General features: G+C 40.7%; 1 protein-coding gene across 1 annotated transcript in view; it reads right to left on the reverse strand.

Moving 5' to 3' along the window:
- FAXC (failed axon connections homolog, metaxin like GST domain containing) overlaps positions 1-21078 on the reverse strand; it is a 68794-nt gene that overhangs the window by 25033 nt on the left and 22683 nt on the right. Inside the window, exon 4 of the mRNA XM_003404329.3 lies at positions 20591-20814. Coding sequence (XP_003404377.1) covers positions 20591-20814 — 224 coding nt within the window. The remainder of the gene's footprint in view (positions 1-20590; positions 20815-21078) is intronic.

Genomic DNA, 21078 nt, shown 5'->3' on the forward strand with positions numbered 1-21078 from the left:
ATTTATTCTACCACAGCACCTATTCCCAGGAAAGTAAATCTCTGCTAATGTACTTCTACGGAAAGATTTTCACTTGTTCCACATATATCACCAAGGCATACAGGGTAGAAAGGTTATTTCAGAGCATTGAAAATGGCTATAGAAATGAATCTCTGAAATGCATCCCTTCCTCTCTTACTAATGCTGTTCCCAGTTTCCACTAGTCACTGTCAGCCCCACTTCTGCCATTAAGCTTAATTTCCCAGCGCTATTTGACAACCAAAACAACAATCAGTGACAGAAGACTGAATACTAGAAAATGTAAGTTCAAGAGAGAAATCAAAAAAAATAGTCAAAAGGTTTTCAAGGGCTTGTTTTTCTATTAGTCTAAGAAATCAAGGGCAATGACGTGTTTACATACATAGAGTTCCTATACTTGAGCACTGCCATGATTTTTAAGCAGATACTTCCAAGTGAAGTCAATATGGTCACCATTCATATCTATCATTGTCCCTTTCTCTCCATCTTTAATTAACTGCAAATTTAAGGGAAATTGAGAAACAAAGGTTTTAAGTGCTTTTTCTAAGGACAGCACAGGTCACAGTAGTCTTACCAGTGAACCCTCAGAGAGCACATACTTTAAGATCTTTTTTTCCAGTGTGGAAACCTCCAGATGGCAAAGCTACAGGAAAAATAAAATCTACTCTTGTTTTCTCTTACCCTGCTGATCAGACCTCTCTTTGTTGGAAATATGACAGGCCATTTCATTTAAAGAGTCCTTATTCACATTCCCAGGATGCTCTAAAATCACTGCATAAATATTTCTTTAACTGGGGGGAAGAAGGAGGTGCCATCTTACAGCTAAGGTATTTGTGATCTTTATGGGTAAATCTCAAATTTAAGTCATTGACTTTAGCAACTTCCTGACATCTACTAGTTGCAGCTTATATTCTGGGAAAAAATTAAGGGGGAGTGGAGGAAAAGACACTCCAGAAGCAGCCTCTTCACTTAATCCTCAGATTTCATTCTAGAACACAACTAGATACTCCTGTAATTTTCTGTGAGATTTTCTGAAAGAACTCACAGAGAATTTTTTTCAGCTTGTATGAGCTATCCCAACATCTTCCCCACTAGCCACTGATATCAGTCACCCTGTCCCTTTCTCCCAGTCTTGTCTTTGCTGATATCCCAGCTCTTAGAAGCCCCTATGATTGAGGCTAGGAAGGGCATAATAAATTCCTTCCTAGAAGGCACAGGTGTGCACTTGCTCTTCACTGTTTCAGTCCTACTATTAACGTGTCTGAGCACCTTTGGAACTCCATATACTCAAAGCATCCACGCATGCATATTGTCATTTTTTTTTCCTACTGTTGTAAATATATATATATATATAAAACAACATTTGCCCATTCACTATTTTTCAGGTGTACAATTTGATAATATCAATTCCATTATATATTGTCATTTTAGGAAACCTGGATGCTAGGATTTGGATCAGCTGTGGAAAAACTTCAAATAGGGAAATCTAGATTAGGGAGGTATTTCCTAGGAGGAAATAAATGCTTGCTCAGACTCACTTATTATCACAATCTAAAACCATGAAAGAACAGCTCCTGGACGTCATAAAGAATTATACCCACACAACTCCAATGAAGAAGTAGGTGTTAATGATCTGCTGATTCATCTCTTTATCTCTTAAAGTTGCTACAATACTGTTGCTTCCGAGTTTTGACTCAAATGGTGACATTTGGGAGGTATAAAGTTAATCACGCCTCCCCAGTTTGGCTTTCCCAAATACTCCTTCTGAGCACTCAACTCAAACTATGTTCTAGGAGAGGTTTTCCCTTTAATTGCATTTCAGTTTTTCCACCCTATGTGTGGTCAAAGGAACCAGCTGTTCTAGCTCTTTATGCAATAAAGCCTATCTGGTAGCCCCCAACTTCTGGTTTAGATATTGAAGCAACACATCAGACAGAACTCAAAGTCAAGTTGAAATTGAAGTTCAAATCCTTTTACCAGGAACTTATCTTTAAAAAAAAAGCTGAGTAGTTACAAATTCTATGGGAAGGTTTTGTGTTTATCCACAAGGGCCACTAGGAGCTCAACTCTGCAAGCTGACTCCACATACCTGCAGGTCTTTTCTTCGTTTTATGAATTCCTTAGTTGGAATCCAGGGTCCTCAATCACTTCGGAACATCTGAGCTACCACCAAAGCCTGGAAAGATCTCTCACCACCAGAGCTGTTTAGGGCCTGCCCAAAGTGGTGGGCCTTATTCAAATTAACTCAATAGATACAAGTTCCTTGTGATAAAATCAAATTGCTATCTACCTCACTTTTAAAAACGGCAACCCTACGCTTTCTCAAATGATATACCCATCAGTATGCTGAACATCATGTCAAAATTCTGTGGGATGCTTCTTTTCAAGTGCAGGACTGAGTCTTTATCTAGTATTCTTTTATTCCCCTACTAACTGCTCTTGTTCTTTTATCCTGATCATTAAATGGTTAAGAATAGCTGGGGTAACCCTTTCCCCAGTACACACCACTTTCTCAAGGATCACTGAATCCAGAGACAGAAACCTCCTGTGTGCCAAGTCTTATCATCTTGGAATAGATCCCAGTTTCCTCAAAGCCAAGATAAGACAGTCCTATTAGAATCAGAATGGGTAATAACAATAGTCTCCAGAGAGACTGAAAGATAAAATTCTACTTCTCAAAGATATAAAAACTTTTATCTAAATAACTTGAGGCCACTGAGATCAGATGCCTGCCCACCCATCACAGCAGAATAAGCACCCTTTCCTCTGCTGAGCACCTGGCTTTACTCTTCACAGCCCAGTGGCAGGTGAAAGAAGCACCTACTGGGATTAATAGGATTGGGGGCATGTAGATATATTAGTAGGAGTCCCTGGGCGGCATAAGCAGTTAAGCACTCAATTACTAGCCAAAAGGTTGGCACTTCAAACCCACAGAAAGGAGCCTCGAAAGACAGGCCTGGCAATCTGCTTCTGAAAGGTCACAACCTTGAAAATCCTATGGAGCAGTTCTATTCTACACACACGGGGTCATCATGAGTCGGAATGGTCTAGATTGCAACTAACAACCATAAGAGGTGTATTAGTGATCACTAGCTGCTCAAGAAATTACCCCAAAACTCAGCATCTTAAAACAACAAACATTTATTCTCTCTCAGTCTCTGTGAGTCATGAATCCAGGAGGGGTTAGCTGGGTGCCTCTGGCTCAAGGTCTCTCGTGAGGCTGCAATGAAGATGTCAGCCATCTAAGGTATTTATCAAGTGAGGTGAAAATGTATGTCCACATAAAAACCTGTACACAAATGTTTGTAGAAGCTTTATTCACAATTGCCAAAAATTGGAAGTGATCAATAGATGAACGGATAAACAGCTGTGGTACATCCATACAACTATATTCATTCCGTAATGAATGTAATTATTCAGTGATAAAAAGAAATGAGCTATCAAGCCACAAAAAGACATGCAGGAACCTTAAATGCATATTGCTAAGTGAAAGATGCCAGTCTGAAAAGTTATATACTGTATGATTCCAACTATACGACATTCTGGAAAAAGCAAAATTACAGCGACAGTGAAAAAAATCAGGGGTTGCCAGGAGCTCAGGGCAATGGGAAGGAATGAATACATAGAACACAAGGCATTTTTAGGATAGCAAAACTATCCTGTATGATACTACAACAGTAGACACTTGACATTAAGCATTTGTCAAAACCCATAGAACTGTACCATACAAGGAGTGAATCCTTATGTGAACAATGGACTTTAGTTAATAATAATGTACAAGTATCGGTTCATCAGTTGTAACAAATCTACCACAGGAATGCAAGATGCTAATAGCAGAAACAATGTGCAGGGGAGGGGGAAAATGGGAACTCTCTATACTTTCTGCACAATTTTTCTATAAACCTAAAACCGCTCTAAAAAAACTGTCTATTGAAAATAATAATAATATAGCGGAAAAAAAAAGTTAGCCAGGGCTGCATTCATCTCAAGGCTCAACTGGGAGAGGAATTGCTTCTAGACTCACTCATATCACTGTCAGCATGCTTCAGGATCTCGCTGGCTGTTGGACAGAAGCAGCCAGGGGTTGTCTGCCACATGAGCCTTTCCATAGAGCAGATCACAACAGACAGCATCCCTCAGAGGCAGCAAGTGACAGAGCAAGAACGGGAGAGAGGATGACCAAGACAGAAGCTACAGTCTTTGCATAACCTAATCCCAGAAGGAACATCTCATCACTTCTGCCTTATTCTATTGTTAGAAGCAACCTACAGTCAAGGTCAGGGGATTACAGAAGATGAACACCAGGAGGCAGGGGCAAGGACCATTTCAGACACTGCCTACTACAGGAAAGGAGTACATGGCTGGTACAAATGGTTAATGTGCTCAGCTGCTAACCCAAAGGTTGATGGTTCAAGTCTACCCAAAGATATCTGTGAAGAAAGGCATGGAGATTTACTTCCAAAAGAAAAATCAGTCATTGAAAATCCTATAGAGCACAGTTTTACTCTGACACACGTGAGACTGCCATGAGTCGGAATCAACTTGATGGCATTTTTTTTTTTTTTTTTTTACTATAAGCAGAAAAGATCCTCATTTCTCAGCATTCAGAAATGTGTGGAGGTTAATGTTTTTTTAATGTTATGATATCTGTACTTACTTTAAAATGCTTCCATGAAAAAAAAAAATAAAGCAAGTATGGCAAAATATTAACTTTAAATCTCAGTGATGGGTATAAATATATTCATTGTACTATCCTTTCACCGTACCTATTCAATCTGTACACTGATCAAAGAATCCAAGAAGCTGGACTATATGAAGAACACGGCAACAGGATTGGAGGAAGACTCATTAACAGCCTGCGTTATGCAGATGATACAATCTTGCTTGCTGAAAGTGAAGAGGACTTGAAGTACTTACTGATGAAGTTCAAAGACCACAGCCTTCAGTATGGATTACACCTCAAGCATAAAGAAAACAAAAATCCTCACTACTGGACCAATAAGCAACATCATGATAAACGGAGAAAAGATTGAAGTTGTCAAGGATTTCATTTTACTTGGATCCACAATCAACATCCACGGAAGCAGCAGTCAAGAAATCAAAAGACACATTGCATTAGGCAAATCTGTTGCAAAAGACCTCTTCTAAGTGTTGAAAAGCAAAGAGACTAAAGGTGCACCTGACCCAAGCCATGGTGTTTTCAATCACCTCATATGCCTGGGAAAGCTGGACAATAAATAAGGAAGGCTGAAGAAGAGCTGACACCTTTGAATTGTGGTGCTGGCAAAGAATATTGAATATACCATGGACTGCCAAAAGAATGAACAAATCTATGTTGGAAAAAGTACAACAAGAATGCTCCTTAGAAACAAAAACAGCAAGACTACATCTCACATACTTTGGACATGTTATCAGGATGGAACAGTTCCTGGAGAAGGACATCATGCTTGTTAAAATAGAGGGTCAGCGAAAAAGAGGAAGACCCGCAATGAGATGAACTGACACAGTGGCTGCAACAATGTGCTCAAGCATAGCAATGACTGTGAGGATGATAGGACCAGGAAGTGTTTCGTTTTGTTGTACAAAGGGTCGCTATGAGTCAGAAGTAACTCCACAGCACCTAATAACAACAAAAATTTTCATAATAAAAAAATAATAAACACCTGATCTTATTCGCTAATAATGGGTCAAGGGCATAGTAGTTAAGAGCTCAGCTGCTAACCAAAAGGTGAGCAGTTCAGATCTACCAGTAGCTCCTTGGAAACCTTATGGGGCAGTTCTATTCTGTCCTATAGGGTTGCTATGAGTTGGAATCGACTTGATGGTACTTAACAACAAGAACAAATGCTAAATCTTAATTGACAACATTAGGCAGACTTTCTACAATGTTTAAATGGACAATTCTAAATAATCCTCATCTAAAAGGTAAATTAAATCAGCTATTTCAGGGCTTATCTGGTACCTAGGTGGCCTGACATTCTCATCAGAATGGCTCTCTTCTTATCATCTGGACTGTGAAATCAGTAAGGCCAGAAACCACACTAGACAATGAGCTGTATGTAGGCACTAGAACTATATCCCCAGTACACAGCCCAGTGCCCAGCACACAGTAGGTGCTCAATTAATACATTTATTTTTCAGTAAATGGCAACTATTTTATAATATATTGCTCTTAAATTTTTCAGACTAAAATTATCCCGCCCAATGCTTGATGGCATGGAACTCTGGGGTCTAAAACTCTGGGGCTCAACCAAGGACTTGTATAGGTACTGCAGCTCATATGAAGTTCTTCATGAAGAACTACTTTGGCTCTCCCATACTGCTACAGTCTACTATCCCATGGAGGTAACATGGTCCTCTAAACCAGGCAGCACAATAGTCAGGCCCTTAAGTTCTCATAAAAGAATGTCCAGGGCAGGACCACTGGGTGTCTAATGCAATGAGCCTCCCTTTAACCAACAATGTGGAAGAGCTATACACCTCTGGTGGTTACCAAAGAATTACATGTAAAAGAGCTCTACCCCTACACTAAATTTGATCAGAAAAAAAAAAAAAGATGAACTGTATTAAAGCAGGTCCCCAAAGAAATGCCTTTGGAGCTGCAATTCGATGATAATCTTTTCAGCTTTCCTTAGGAAAAATTTTAGAAATGTTTATATTCGAAAACACTGTTGAAAAGAAAACCCACTGCACTTACACAACATCCATGGAAGAATCTCTTCCTAGAATTCAGGACAGAGAAAAACATGTGTCCCAACTGAAGAACACAAATCTATCCCTATACATTTCCCTTTTTACCTTCATGCCAAAAAGCTCCCAGTTAAACTGTACCCAATTCCAGGAATAAATGCATTCTAAGAACACAACTTTTTTTTCTCATTGATTTCTGAAATTTTTGTATTAATGTTGACTATATCATATTGCCCTCTCCTATGCATCTCAGCGTTATGGATTGCCTTAAATTCCTTTTGGAAGTTAGTTCATTCATCAAATATTTATTGAGTGCCTACTTATTTTACCAGACCTTCTCCCAGACACCAAGGTTAGAGGGAAGGTAAAATAAATAAACAGGTCATCAAATTCCTTGAAAATGAAATTGTCCACAGGCAAGGTTGAGGGAAAGGGAGTGGGCGGGGGGGAGGCGGGAAGGAGGAGCACATGAAGCACCCAGACAAGTACAATATAGCGCTTCCAACATGGAAGTACACACAAAGTGAAACAGAAGCACAAAAGAGAAACACCCAATGTAGGAAGTCCCATGGAGTGGGGAAGGTTGAGGAGAACATAAGAAAGTTTCTATTAAGTGGAAATAAGTCTTGAAAAAAAAGCAAGGCAGGGGAAACAGCCTATGGGAAGGTACAAAGGTACAAAACAGCTTGATATGCTTCAAGGAACCAAGAGCAATCTGGTGTCCACCCACATAAATCTTTAAAATTACATGTGAAACTGAGAAAATGTTTGCCTCAAACATCATTCAGTGATAATATCTCTACGACAGAAATAGATAAATTACATTTTAAAGAAAACCTTAAGATTCAATGGGAAAAAATGGACAAAGGATTGGAACTTAGAATTTCACATAAGAAACAAAAATCTAAAAGAGAAAAATAAAGCAACCTTAAGAAACCAGTTTAACCAAAGATACAAAAGATTAGTCCAAAGGACTAACGGACCACAACTACCACAGCCTCCATCAGACCAAGTCCAGCACAACTAGGTGGTGCCCAGCTACCACCATTGACTGCTCTGACAAGGATCACAATAGGGGGTCCCAGACAGAGCTGGAGAAAAATGTAGAAGAAAATTCTAATTTACACACACACACAAAAAAAGACCAGACTTACTGGTCTGGCAGAGACTGGAGAAACCAAAGAGTATGGCTCCGGACACCCTTTTAACTCAGTCCTGAAGTCACTCTTGAGGTTCACCTTTCAGCCAAAGATTACAGAGGCCCATAAAACAAAACGAGACTAAATGGGCACACCAGCCCAGGTGTAGGGACTAGAAGGCAGGAGGGGACAGGAAAACTGGTAACAGGGAACCGAAGGCCAAGAGGGGAGAGTGTTGACATGTCGTGGGATTGGCAACCTATGTAACAAAACAATATGTGTATTAATAAAATGAGAAACTAGTTTGCTCTGTAAACCTTCGAATAAAGTACAATTAAAAAAAAATTTTTTTAAAGATAACCAGTTTATAATGAAGCAGTAGTTTTAACTAATAGTTTTAACTAATAAAAGATCTGATGCTGGAAAGCCTCCAGTAAAACTAAGACTTCAATCTTTTGCTGATCACATTGTAAATTTGCACTTCTCTTTAGAAACACACAGCAATGCCTAGGAACAAACCTAACAATGTTTGTATTCTTTCACCCAGGAACTTCACTCCTATGAATTTATCTCAAATAAATAATTCCTCAGAAGTGATGCATGTAGATATTTAATTAACCGTTATCTATAACACAAAAAAAAAGGACCAATTTTAAGGGAACAATGAAACAGTCCCCTAACAATGAAATAAAATACACAGCAATTACAGCAGATAATCTTTAAAATATGACATACACATACGAATTTTTAGAGTTTACTTTTAAAATGAACAGAAATACAAAGACATGTGTACATCATAAAGTTACACAAAAATATTGACAAAGCTGAATTTTTCTAGAGCCCTTTGTTAAAGAAATCTTTCACTCTTGTGATCTAGAGAAGGTTTACCGCAAACAACTGACCTAGATGGACTTAATGACCTACTTTGTTTAAATAACTTCGCAGTTGTTGTTGACAGTTGCCATCTAGTGGATTCCAATTCGTGGCAACCACATGCATGCAGGGTAGAACTGCTCCATAGGGTTTTCAAGGCTATAACTTTTCTGAAGTAGATCACCAAGCCTGTCTTCCGAGGCACAACTAGGTGGGTTTGAACTGCCAATCTTTATGCAAGCAGTCACAGTGCTTAATCATTTGTACCACTCAGGGATCTTAAATAATTTTCTTGTTTTTGCTGTGTTCCATGGAGTTGATTCCAACTCATGGCGACCCTATAGGACAGGGGAGGACTACCCCATAGTTTCCTATAGCTATACCATGGACTGCCAGAAAAAGCAACGACCTGTCTTGGAAGAAGTACTGTACAACCAGAATGCTCCTCAGAAGGGAGGATGGCCAATCCCTCCTGAGAACAGTGAAAAAAGAGGAAGACCCTCCAGGAGATGGACTCAAACAATCCTATTGTGAGAATGCCAAAGTACTGAATAATGTTTCATTCTATTACCTATAGGGTTGCTATAGGTCCATACTGACTCCTCAGCACCTACCAACAACAATCTTTACAGGGGTAAATCACCAGGTCTTTTCTCCTACAGAGTGGCTGGTGGGTTCCAACTTCAGTCCTTTTGGTTAGGGGCCAGCTCTTGAGCACTGCTCCACCAGGAGAGCCCTTAAATAACTTTAGATAGGCTTTGCTCTTCCTTATCTTCCCAATCTTCCTCTCTCCCACGCCTGGAGTACTAAAGGGTATGCCCTGATACAGATAAAGACTGGCTACACGGTGCTATCTTGTGACTTTTGTTTACATTTTTCTTCTCTCCCTGTTTTTTTAGTAATCATTCAGGAATTGGAACCCTGAAATTTAAATACAAAGTCAAAGTCACTTTTCTCAGAGGAAGAAGAAGCCAGAGTGCTCCCAGGAAAAACTGGAGATCAGACTGCTTCTGTCAGGTTTACACCAACCAGTCTGTGTTTCTAAATAAGCCAAAAAATTTCCAGGAACTCGGTACTTATTAGCATTTAATTTTATTCTGCTAAACGTATTTTGTTTTGTTTTATTTTCGTGAATAATCAACATATTTTTTACCAATGAGATAATAGCATTGAAAATAGAAAAGAAAGGAACCACAGCTCAGGGCTGCAACTGCCTGGTCCCTATCAGGATGCAAACACTTTACTGACAGCAGGCCCTGCCCCACCAGTTCTTGGCTATTTAAGGCTGGGGTGGGTGGGGGGAAAGCAGGCCATCTGTTCCTCCCTCCTCCCTCAGGAAGTCTGGATTGGAGAGGATTCACGAAAAAAAGAGTTGGTGCTTTCAGAATATCTGATCTCATGGCCCTCTCCATTAGTGAGCTGAGAGCAATTTCAGAGTTACTGAATATTATGTAAAGACTGTTCAGAGTAAATCACTCCCACTTCAAAAGGTGAGTACAGGACTCCAGTAAAAACTTGTAAAAAGCTTAGGCTGTTGTCAGAATCCAATCAATACAGGTAAAAACAGAATTTACGATCCCCAGGTCAAATTATTGCTATTCTTGCCTGTAATTTTAACCAGTCACCAAAACAAACCTACAGAAGTTGACCCATTCATTCCCTAGCCTCGCTTAACCTCATTTGACTTTTTCATCTGTAAAATGAGACTGTAAAATAAATAGCTCTCAGGGGCATTGTAAGACTAGAACATCTCCAAATGCTATTAAAAATAGTGTCTAAAATTTGCCAGCACAACAAAAAAAAAAAAAGCTGCAGTCTACATAATAGTACATAAAAAGCTGCAGTCTACATAATAATTGACATGGAAAGAGGAAAAAGTTGGGCTAAGTACCATATAGTCAGACCCAACCAAGGTTATCCTCAACAAAACTGTTAAGTAGACCCAGTTTGTTCTGATTTCGGGGGCAACCATCACCGGAGTCGCTGGGTGGCGCAAACAGCTAAGCGCTCAACCACTAGCCGAAAGGTTGGTAATTTGAACCCACTCAGAGGCACCTCGGAAGACCAACTGGCAATCTGTTTCTGAAAGGTCACAGCCTTAAAAACCCTAAGAAGCAGTTCTTACTCTGCATAACGAGGTCGCCATGAGTGGAATCGACTCAGTGACAAGTAACAACAACAAAGCAACCATCACCACTACTACCAAATTTTTTTCATAACCTCAAACAGAAACTCTTACCCATTAAGCAACAACTTCATTGCCTCCTTCTTGAGCCCCGGTAACCACAAACCTATTTTGTCTCTATGCATTCTCTTATTCTAGATATTTCATGTAAGTGGGATCATACAGTATTTGTCCTTTTGTGTCCAGCTTTTTTCGCTTAGATTGCTCTGATTTTTATCACCTCTGACAAAAGACTACAATTTTCTCTCTTTTGGTACTTGCCCAAACTGAGGCAGGTACCAAACTATGGTCCCCATCATGGTTCTTCCCTGCCGCTTGCCCTCCTTCCAGCACCCAGGCCTCTCCATCCTCCACCTCTGCCCTACATTTGATCACAGATGTGTTCAAGAACTTTAAAAAATACCTTTCCCCGGACCCTGCTCCCAGAGTCTCTGAATTAACTGACCTGGCATGCGGCCAGTGCAGTCGTGTTTCAAAAGCAGAGAAGTGATTCTAATGAGCAACCAAGGCTAAGATTTGGAGAGCACTTACAACCTGCTTTCAGGCTCCAGAACGTTTCTTGTAGTGTCTATTTTCTTATAACTGTAGATTTTATCAGTCTAGCAAGATTGACAGGTATTCCCTTTCTCTGTCCTCTGTTATTCGGCATATGCTAAATGTGCTAAAATATGAATGTTGTCATTGTTAGTTGCCATCGAGTCAATTCTGACTAATGACAACCCCGTGTGTGTGAAGTAGAACTGCTCCATTGGGTTTTCAAGACTGTGAACTTTTGGAACCAGATGGCCAGGCCTGTCTTCCCAGGTGCCTCTGGGTGGTTCAAACTGCCAACCATTCAGCTAGGAGTCTCACGCTTATCCGTTTGCACCAACAAGGGTCTCCAAAAAATTTGAATAACTATAACCTATTATTTCTCACCCTTTTCAACTACCTAGTTCTGAACAGTCTTTTCCCCCATCAATGTCACTGGGAGGCATGATGTGTGGCTGCTGTGTCCCAGCAGCTTCCTGCCATGGCCTGAGCACCTAATGTGGAGATGACCTAGGCATCTCTATGTGGTACTGTTTAGATGATATCATTAAACAGAGTAGGGAAAACAGATATCAAAATAGCCTATTCCCAAACTTTCTTAAAAACAATTTTACTACTAAAGTGGAAGATTAGAAGAGAACCTTAATGGAAATCAATGATTGTTCGAAAAGTAGATTTAGTAACAACGGTGTGGTGAAATGAGTTCCTTTATATGGCCTTTTGTCTTGGTTCTTTGGATAAACTGCTTGAGGGATTTTTCCCCTAAACCCTGAGCAGCTACCTTTGCCCTTATTTTCTACCCCAGAGGGTTTGTTTCTTTTATCCAGGTTGATTGACATTTCCCGGGTAACTGTAAACAAATTGTGGTTTGATACTTTTTGTTTGGCCCTGGGCCGCAGCCTGCCCTGTGACTGGTATGCACCTTGCAGGGCTTGGTGAATATACTATGCAAATGAAGTGACTGTAGACTATGCAAATGAGTGAAGGCCTACTATGCCTACCTAGAGGAGACTGGGAGGGGCCATGCCTTGAAATTCACAAGGAGTTGGGTATATAAGCAACAAACCCCATAGAGGTTTCTGAGGGAGAAAGAAGCAAGAAGAGAAGAAGCAGAAGGTAGACAGAAGAGAGAAGAAAGAAGAAACAGAGAGAGAGAAGGCAAGGGACTTCCTAAAAGAGCTGTAACACAGGTCAAGAGCTGTAACACTGCAGATGGAAACAGGCCCAAAAGGGGCCCAGCAGCAGAGCTGGTAGTGACAGACAGCAGGGCTAAGAGGTGCCTGTCCTGAGGGGGCTGAGAAGAACCTGTCCTCAGGGGGCCAAGAAGAGCCTCTTCTCAGGGAACTGAGAGGTGGCCTGTCCTGAGGGAGCTGAGAGGCGGCCTTCACGGTTGAGAGGAGCTGAGAGAGCTGCTGTCCTTCACTGAAAAAGAGAAACTTTGCCAACGTGCTTCTTGATCCCGATCCTGAACCGTAGCCTGTTGATCCTGATTCCAAGTTGTACTCTCTTCCTTAATAAACCACTTAACTGTAAGTATGGTCTGTGAGTTCTGTGTGGCCCCTGCAATGGATTATTGAACCCAGAAGAGAAATAGAGAGTGCAGTAGGAATGATGGCTGGTGTCAGAATTGGTAAAAAATTTGGAGAGTGGAGGTATGTCTGACCTCCACCTCATGGCAATCAGCTTTGAGGTGACCCTGGTCATTATTCCTCCCTGAAGTTTGACAGATTCTAACACCACTACCACTCACGCCATTTTATAAGGAGTGTAGAGTATACACAGAATGACTTACTGTGCTGAGCCTCCAGAAAATCTGAGTGGTGGATGAAACTTAAAACACAATCCAAGAGCCCAATTAGAACAAGAGTGAACTAATCTCCACTTTGGTCTCTATCTTGTTTTTCGACTTGGAAAAATGTCTCTGCTATTCTCTCTAGGGAATGAATATAAAATCATGAAACATCTGTCATGGATTCAATTGTGTCCCCCAAAATGTATGTCAACTTGGTTAGGCCATGATTCCCAGTACTGTGTGATTGTCCATCATTTTGTCATCTGATGTGATTTTCCTATGTGTTGTAAATCCTACCTCTATGATGTTAATGAAGCAGGATTAGAGGCAGTTATGTTAATGAGGTAGGACTCAATCTACAAGATTAGGTTGTGTGTTAAGCCAATCTCTTTTGAGATATAAAAGAGAGAAGCAAGCACAGAGACATGGGGACCTTATACCACCAAGAAACAAGAGCCAGGAGAATAAGAATAGTGTGTCCTTTGGACCCAGGGTCTCTGCACTGAGAAGCTCCTCAACCAGGGAAGATTGATGAAAAGACCTTCCCCAGAGCCGACAAAGAGAGAAAGCCTTCCCCTGGAGCTGGCATCCTGAATTCAGACATCTAGCCTCCTTTCTGTGAGAGAATAAATTTCTGTTTGTTAAAGCCGTCCACTTGTGGCATTTCTGTTATAGCAGCACTGGATAACTAAGACATCGTTAGAACTGGAAAGACCTCCAGAGATCATCTCTAGCTAAATATCTCAAAAAAATTAAAAAAAAAACTCACCAGCTGTAAAAACATTCCTTCTCTGTGAGATGGTACAACCGCTTTGGAAATCGATTTGGTGCTTCCTTAAAAAGCTAGAAATAGAACTACCATATGATCCAGCAATCCCACTCCTTGGAATATATCCTAGAGAAATAAGAGCCTTTACACAAACAGATATATGCACACCCAGGTTCATTGCAGCACTGTTTACAATAGCAAAAGATGGAAGCAACCAAGGTGCCCATCAACGGATGAATGGATAAATTATCGTATATTCACATAATGGGACAGTATGCATCGATAAAGAACAGTGACGAATCTGTGAAACATTTCATAACATGGAGGAATCTGGAAGGCATTATGCTGAGTGAAATTAGTCAGTCGCAAAAGGACAAATATTGTAAAAGACCACAATTATAAGAACTCAAGAAATAGTTTAAACAGAGAAGAAAATATTCTTTGATGGTTACGAGATGGGGGAGGGAGAGGGGTAGTCACTAATTAGATAGTAGATAAGAACTACTTTAGGTGATGGGAAAGATAACCCACAACACAGGCGAGGTCAGCACAACCGGACTAAACCAAAAGCAAAGAAGTTTCCTGAATAAACTGAATGCTTCGAAGGCCAGCGTAGCAGGGGCGGGGAATTGGGGACCATGGTTTTAAGGGACATCTAAGTCAACTGGCATAATAAAATCTATTAAAACATTCTGCATCCCACCTTGGAGAGAGGTGTCTGGGGTCTTAAACGATAGCAAGCTGCCATCTAAGATGCATCAACTGGTCTCAACCCACCTGGATCAAAGGAGAATGAAGAACACCAAGGACAAAAGGTAATTAGGAGCCCAAGAGACAGAAAATCCAAAATCCAATGCCGTCAAGTCAATTCCGACTCATAGCAACCCTACAGGACAGAGTAGCACTGCTCCATAAAGTTTCCAAGGAGCGCCTGGCGGATTCGAACTGCCGTCCCTTTCGTTAGCAGCCGTAGCACTTAAGCACTACGCCATCAGGGTTTCCTAAGAGACAGAAAGGGTCATATAAACCAGAGACTACATTAGCCTGAAACCAGAAGAGCCAGATGGTGCCCAGCTACAACTGATGACTACCCTGACAGGGAACGTAACAGAGAGCCCCCGAGGGAGCAGAAGAGCAGTAGGATGCAGACCCCAAATTCTCATAAAAAGACCAGACTTAATGGTCTGACTGAGACTAGAAGGACACCAGAGGTCATGGCCCCCGACCTTCTGTTAGCCCAAGACAGGAACCATTCCCAAAGCCAACTCTTCAGACAGGGATTGGACTGGACAATGGGTTGGAGAGGGATGCTGGTGAGGAGTGAGCATCTTGGATCAGGTGGACACTTGAGTCTATGTTGGCATCTCCTGCCTGGAGGGGAGATGAGAGGGTGGAGGGGGTTAGAAGCTGGCGAAATGGACACGAAAAGAGAGTGGGGGGAGGGAGCAGGCTGTCTCATCAGGTGGAGAGCAATTGGGAGTATGTAGCAAGGTGTATATAAGTTTTTGTGTGAGAGACTGACTTGATTTGTAAATCACTTAAAGCACAATAAAAATTTTTTTAAAAAATCCTCCTCAGCTGTCATAACGGTTATCCAACCTCATCTTAAGTTGTAATCTATTGTCATTTCCTCTCATATACATTCCACACTCTTTCTGTCCTTTCCTCCCCTCCCCTATTATGCCAGTCATCTGCAACAACACCAAAATCACTACCACTTTTTGTTTTTGAAAAGAAGCAAGTATATGACCCTTAAATCCTCCCTTCTCTAGGCTATCCATTCCAGAAAAGACAGTTGCCATCAAGTCGACTCCGATTCCTGGCAACTCCCACGTATGCCAGAGTGAACTGTGTTCCACAGGGCTTTCAATATCTGATTTTTCAAAAGTAGATCACCAGGCCTTTCTTCCAAGCCACCTCTGGATATACTCAAACCTCCAACCTTTCAGTTAACAGCTGAACATGTTAGCCATTTGTTCCTCTCAGGGACTCCTAACCATCCCCAGTATCCTCAAATTCCTCAAATAAAATTATTTTAAGACCAACCACCTTCCTAAACTCCCTCTTCTGGATACACACTAGATTGTGCGTTTTCTTCTTAAAAAGTGGATCCCAGAACTGAACATCACACTCCTTTGTTCAACAAACATTTGTCGGATGCCATGCTTAATGCATGCCAGGCACTCAGGCAGACCCAGAGATGAATCCACCAGACCATGCCTGACGGAGCGCAGAGTCCAGCTGAGAGAGGGTCAAGCCAAACCACTGTGAGAAGGTGCAGGCAATGTTCTGATGAAGAAGGCACCTGGTGCCTGGAAGTACAGAACAATTCTGCCTGACACACTCTGGGACAGTTCCAAAAAGGTTTCTTTAAGGAAACAATATTTTTTAATACTTTTTTTTTTTAATGTGGTAAACATATAGATAGTAAAACACTTGCTATTTCAACAAGCTTCACATGTATAGTTCAGTAACATTAAATATATTCATCATCTTGTTCAACCATCACTACTAACCATTTGAGGAAGCAACTTTTAAGCTGAGACACTATACTCTGCTTATACAGCCTAGGTTTTTATTAGCTTCTTTGGCACAGCCCATCACTCTGGTGACATACATTGAGATTGAAATCAACTCACAGTCCTTAATCTTTTTTCATATGTCTCTTCCCACCTTGTATTTGTGCCATTATATTTTTGGAACTAAGTACAGAATTTGACATTTATTCCTATTAGGTTTCTTCTTGTTAAGGTTGAAACCTCTGATCCCTGATTCTCCCTTTCAAGTTTTTAGCTATCCTCCCACCTAGCATCATTCAAAAACCATTAAACATGCCTTTGCAGTTGTCAACAGGTCATTGAGAAAAGTACTAAACCCGATAAGGTCAAATGCAGAGTCCCTAGAGGCCTCCCTTCCAGTTGATATCAATCCATTAACTGAAACCGTGAGGGTACAGCTACTCAAACAGCCATGAATCCACCACAATCTAATCCCAGGGTTTTCAAACTTTTTTCTTTGGGAAGGAAAGCCCTGTGTCAAATAAAACCTGACAGATTCCCAATATATAAACAGATAAAGAGGAGCTGCTCTAGGTGAAGCAGGAGTGGGGAGAAACACACTTGCTAGGGCACCTCTTCTCCCTACCATAGCACTCAAGGAAACTTGGTGAAACCATATGAATCCATGAAGCACCCTTTGAAAATAAGATATCTTGCCCCCAAGAATATCATGAACGGGCTCCAATAGCTTGATGAAATCAAAAGATTATCTATTCAGGTAGTAAGTCCAGCAAGTCAAGAAGACACAGTAGTTACTTTTTAATACAATTTATTCACAATGAACTAATAACAGTCCTTCATGAAAACCAACCATGTATGTATTTAATAATTCATTCTAGTATTTTATTTTGTAATCCGAATCTATTCCTCCCACCCCTTTTGAAAATAGGAACAGTTTACTATTTCCATCTTCTGATATTTTTCCTATTCTTTCCATTTCTGAAAGCTTATAATAGGAGTCCCAAGATCAGATATTTAATTTTCCACATCCTAGGATATCATTTGCTTGGGCCTAGAAACTTGAGCACTCCTAGACTATAAGCTTCTTGAGAGTAGAGACCGTTTTTATTCATCTTCATTTCCCAAGAGCCTAGCAGAGCATCTGCATTAACAGATAGAAAATTAATGTTCAAACAATTAGTTTTCTTGTTAGTCTAATTAGTTGTGAAAAATTTTTAAATGTTCATTTGTTGCCTTCTCATCTAGTTTGGATTTCAAGTCAATTTACCCATATGGAAGCAAATTACGAGTTTAGTGTTTTGAATTTATTCCTGTCGTCACTTAACTATGCACCATTAATAAAAAAAAAAAAAAAAAAAAATTTTTTTTTAAAGCCTTTAACTCTCCCAAGTGGTCTTACACAGCAAAGTCCACTGGGCCCAACCTCCTGACACCCACCCTGCTCATGTCTTTAGAGCATCCTTAGCAATAATGATCATTTCTCTAGTTGTGTCTATGACCAAACAGGAGCCCTGGTGGCACGGTGGTTAAGAGCTCAGTTGTTAACCAAAAAAGGTCGGCAGTTTGAATCCACCAGCTGCTCCTTGGAAACTCTATGGGGCAGTTCTACTCTGTCCTATAGGGTCGCTATGAGCCAGAACCAACTCGGCAGCAACAGGTTTAATGGGTCATCAAAGAAAACTGATGCAACAGGTATCAACCATCCCTTGAGATAAACGCACATTACTTACAAATGATCCACACTGGCCACCTAATATCAAAAAAAGCCAAACTCGTTGCCGTCGAGTTGAGTGGATTCCAACTCATAGTGACCCTATAGGACAGAGTAGAACTGTCCCATAGAGTTTCTAAGGAGTGCCTGGTAGATTTGAACTGCTGACCTTTTGGTTAGCAGCCATAGCACTTAACCACTATGCCACCAGGGTTTCTGTCACCTAAAGATATACCAATTTATATGATTTCTCCCATGGTTAAAGGCTCAAACTCCTCTCACCCCCCACGCAGCTGGAAGACTGGAAAGCTGATGACATGAGGGTGCGAGCAACAGAGGAAAGACAGAGCAGCAAGTGCCCAAAGTAACTTAACTTTCTGGCTAACATCTCAAAACAAAACATCAGAGGCTCCATCAAAGAACTATACTATTAAACAACTGTACAATTTCAATGTTTCAGTGTTACAATCTTCCTGCTAGAGAAATCTTTGTAATACTTTTCTTAGGAAAAAATACTAAAAGTTGAACTGTTTAATAAACAAATGTGTAAAGCTTTGCTACTTTTGAAACTATGAAACTCAACTTCAGAAAGTATGTAGTAATTTCTACTCCTGTCAGCAGAATACATTACTGCCATTACTTCTCTTAAAAAAAAAAAAAAAAAAAAACTTTGCTGATTTCATTGACAGAGGTGTGCCTGACTTTTTAACTTGCATTTCTCTGAAAAGGTTGAACATTTTTTCATATATCTATTCATCATTCATCATTTTTGTGAACTGCCTTTTAATGTCTTTTGCCCAATTTTCCCCTTCAGGTATTCTCCTTTCTCATTGATTTATAGAAGCTCTTCACACATTACCCAAAAGCCCTGCTAACGACCGAGTGTCCTTCTCCATCAGCCTGTCGCATGTTACAAATATCTATCCAGCTGAACATTTTCACTTTTTATTTTATTTCTGGTGATTTTTGACATACAGGAGGTTTGTTTTGTTTTTTCATGTAATCAAACTACGCAATTTTCTATAGCTTCTCCCATTGGTACCATGTTCAGAAAAACTTTCCAAAGTTCAAGATTATATAAAAGTTTTCTGGTACCTTTATGTTTTATTTTTTACATTTCAATGCTTAATCACTTGGAATTTATTCAGATGTACAACATGAAGTCAGCACTATACTGATCTTTTTCCAAATGGTTAGCCAGCTGTCCCAACACCATTTACTGAATTCATCTGTCTTTGCTCCACTGATTTGAAAGGCTGCCTTTATCATATACTGCATCTCCACTCACATATTTGTCTCACAGGAATCTCAGATTCAGTATATTCACAACTAAAATTCATGATGTCCCATCTCCTCCAGTGTTCCCCAACTCTGTGAGTGGCTACTCCATCCACTGTTTTCATGTCAAGAACTTGGCTATTTTTGATCTCTGCCCTCCACTGGAAAACCTGGTGGTATAGTGGTTAACAGCTATGGCTGTTTGAATCCACCAGGTGCTCCTTGGAAACCGTATGGGCTATTTCTACTCTACTCTTCAAACTGCTGACCTTTTGGTTAGCAGCCAAGCTCTTAACCACTGAGCCGCTAGGGCTCCATTTCACACATAGCTCCTAAATTCAAATGATCTGTTTTTGAATTGTCATAGCTAAGTCTCAGCACAGAACCATGTCTGCCCAGGCAACCTCCAGCCAACAAGATAAACAAGAGCATGCCATTCTACTCAACCATCCTCACCAGCCCACGGATGTCTGCTGCTCTGGGATTCTCTTTGAGGGGTTTCCCAAACGTAAGTAAACCCAATGTGTGCAGTAAATCCAAACACAGACAAGTGTTATAACATGCTAGTAAGAAGAAACCCAAGATTACAAATGGAAATGAAAGGCATAAGAATACAGCACTTGCTGGACATGCACATGAGATGGGTCAGAATGATCAGCATCTCTCTCAAACATAACCTGATTTCACCAGGTGCACAGTCCCATCTTCTGAGCAGATATGCTTATAAGCAGCCTTTTAAACCTAACCTTTTTATAAATAGAAGAGCTTCCTTGCTCAAAATCACCCCTTTCTCACAACACATTCAGAAATGCCGGTATCACTTACAGCTAGGTAGTGATGCCGCACCATGTTCCATACTCTGTCACATGGGGCCTCACCACACTAGAAAGAGTCACATGCAAGTCAGTAAGAAGAGAAACACATGCTCCTGGAAATTAGAGGATTTGCTTAAATGGTGGGACTACTACCTACACGTGAAAGCAAATAAACCAACCCAAATAAAACTTGAAATGGTAATAACCAACAGTGCTTTACTAATCATGCAGAAAGTCAGGACATAAAGAACAGAAGGCATGGTACATTACCTAAAAGCCCTGCTAACGACCGCATGTCCTTCTCCATCAGCCTGTAAATCTCTTCCTCGGAGAAGCGGCCAATGCCATGACCGTGCATCTCGCGTTTCACAATTCCTTTCGTTATGTGGCACACAACCCACCTCAGCAGGTTACTGAAGGGACCACCACCACTAAGGGAGAGCATCTTCCGGGTCTCATTGAGATTGTCCACCCACTGGCAATAAGCTAACGTCCTGGAATTGTGTGGAAACAAGTTACTACTGTGCATCAGATACATATCACCTCCAGAATCACTTTTGAATGAATCATTCAGAATTTAGTGCACTCTGGAGGAACTGAATAATTCCAGCTTTTACAAAGAGCAATCTGCATGGCAGGTATTACAACAGGCTCTAGATAATGCCTAGACATAATGGCCTGCAAGAGAAACCATAAAATATCCAGATAACAGCACCATTTGTTACAATGCCACCAACCCTCCCCCAGTACCCTCCCTC

Source organism: Loxodonta africana, chromosome 1 (assembly GCF_030014295.1).
Source record: "Loxodonta africana isolate mLoxAfr1 chromosome 1, mLoxAfr1.hap2, whole genome shotgun sequence".
In the NCBI taxonomy this organism is placed as follows: Eukaryota; Metazoa; Chordata; class Mammalia; order Proboscidea; family Elephantidae; genus Loxodonta; species Loxodonta africana.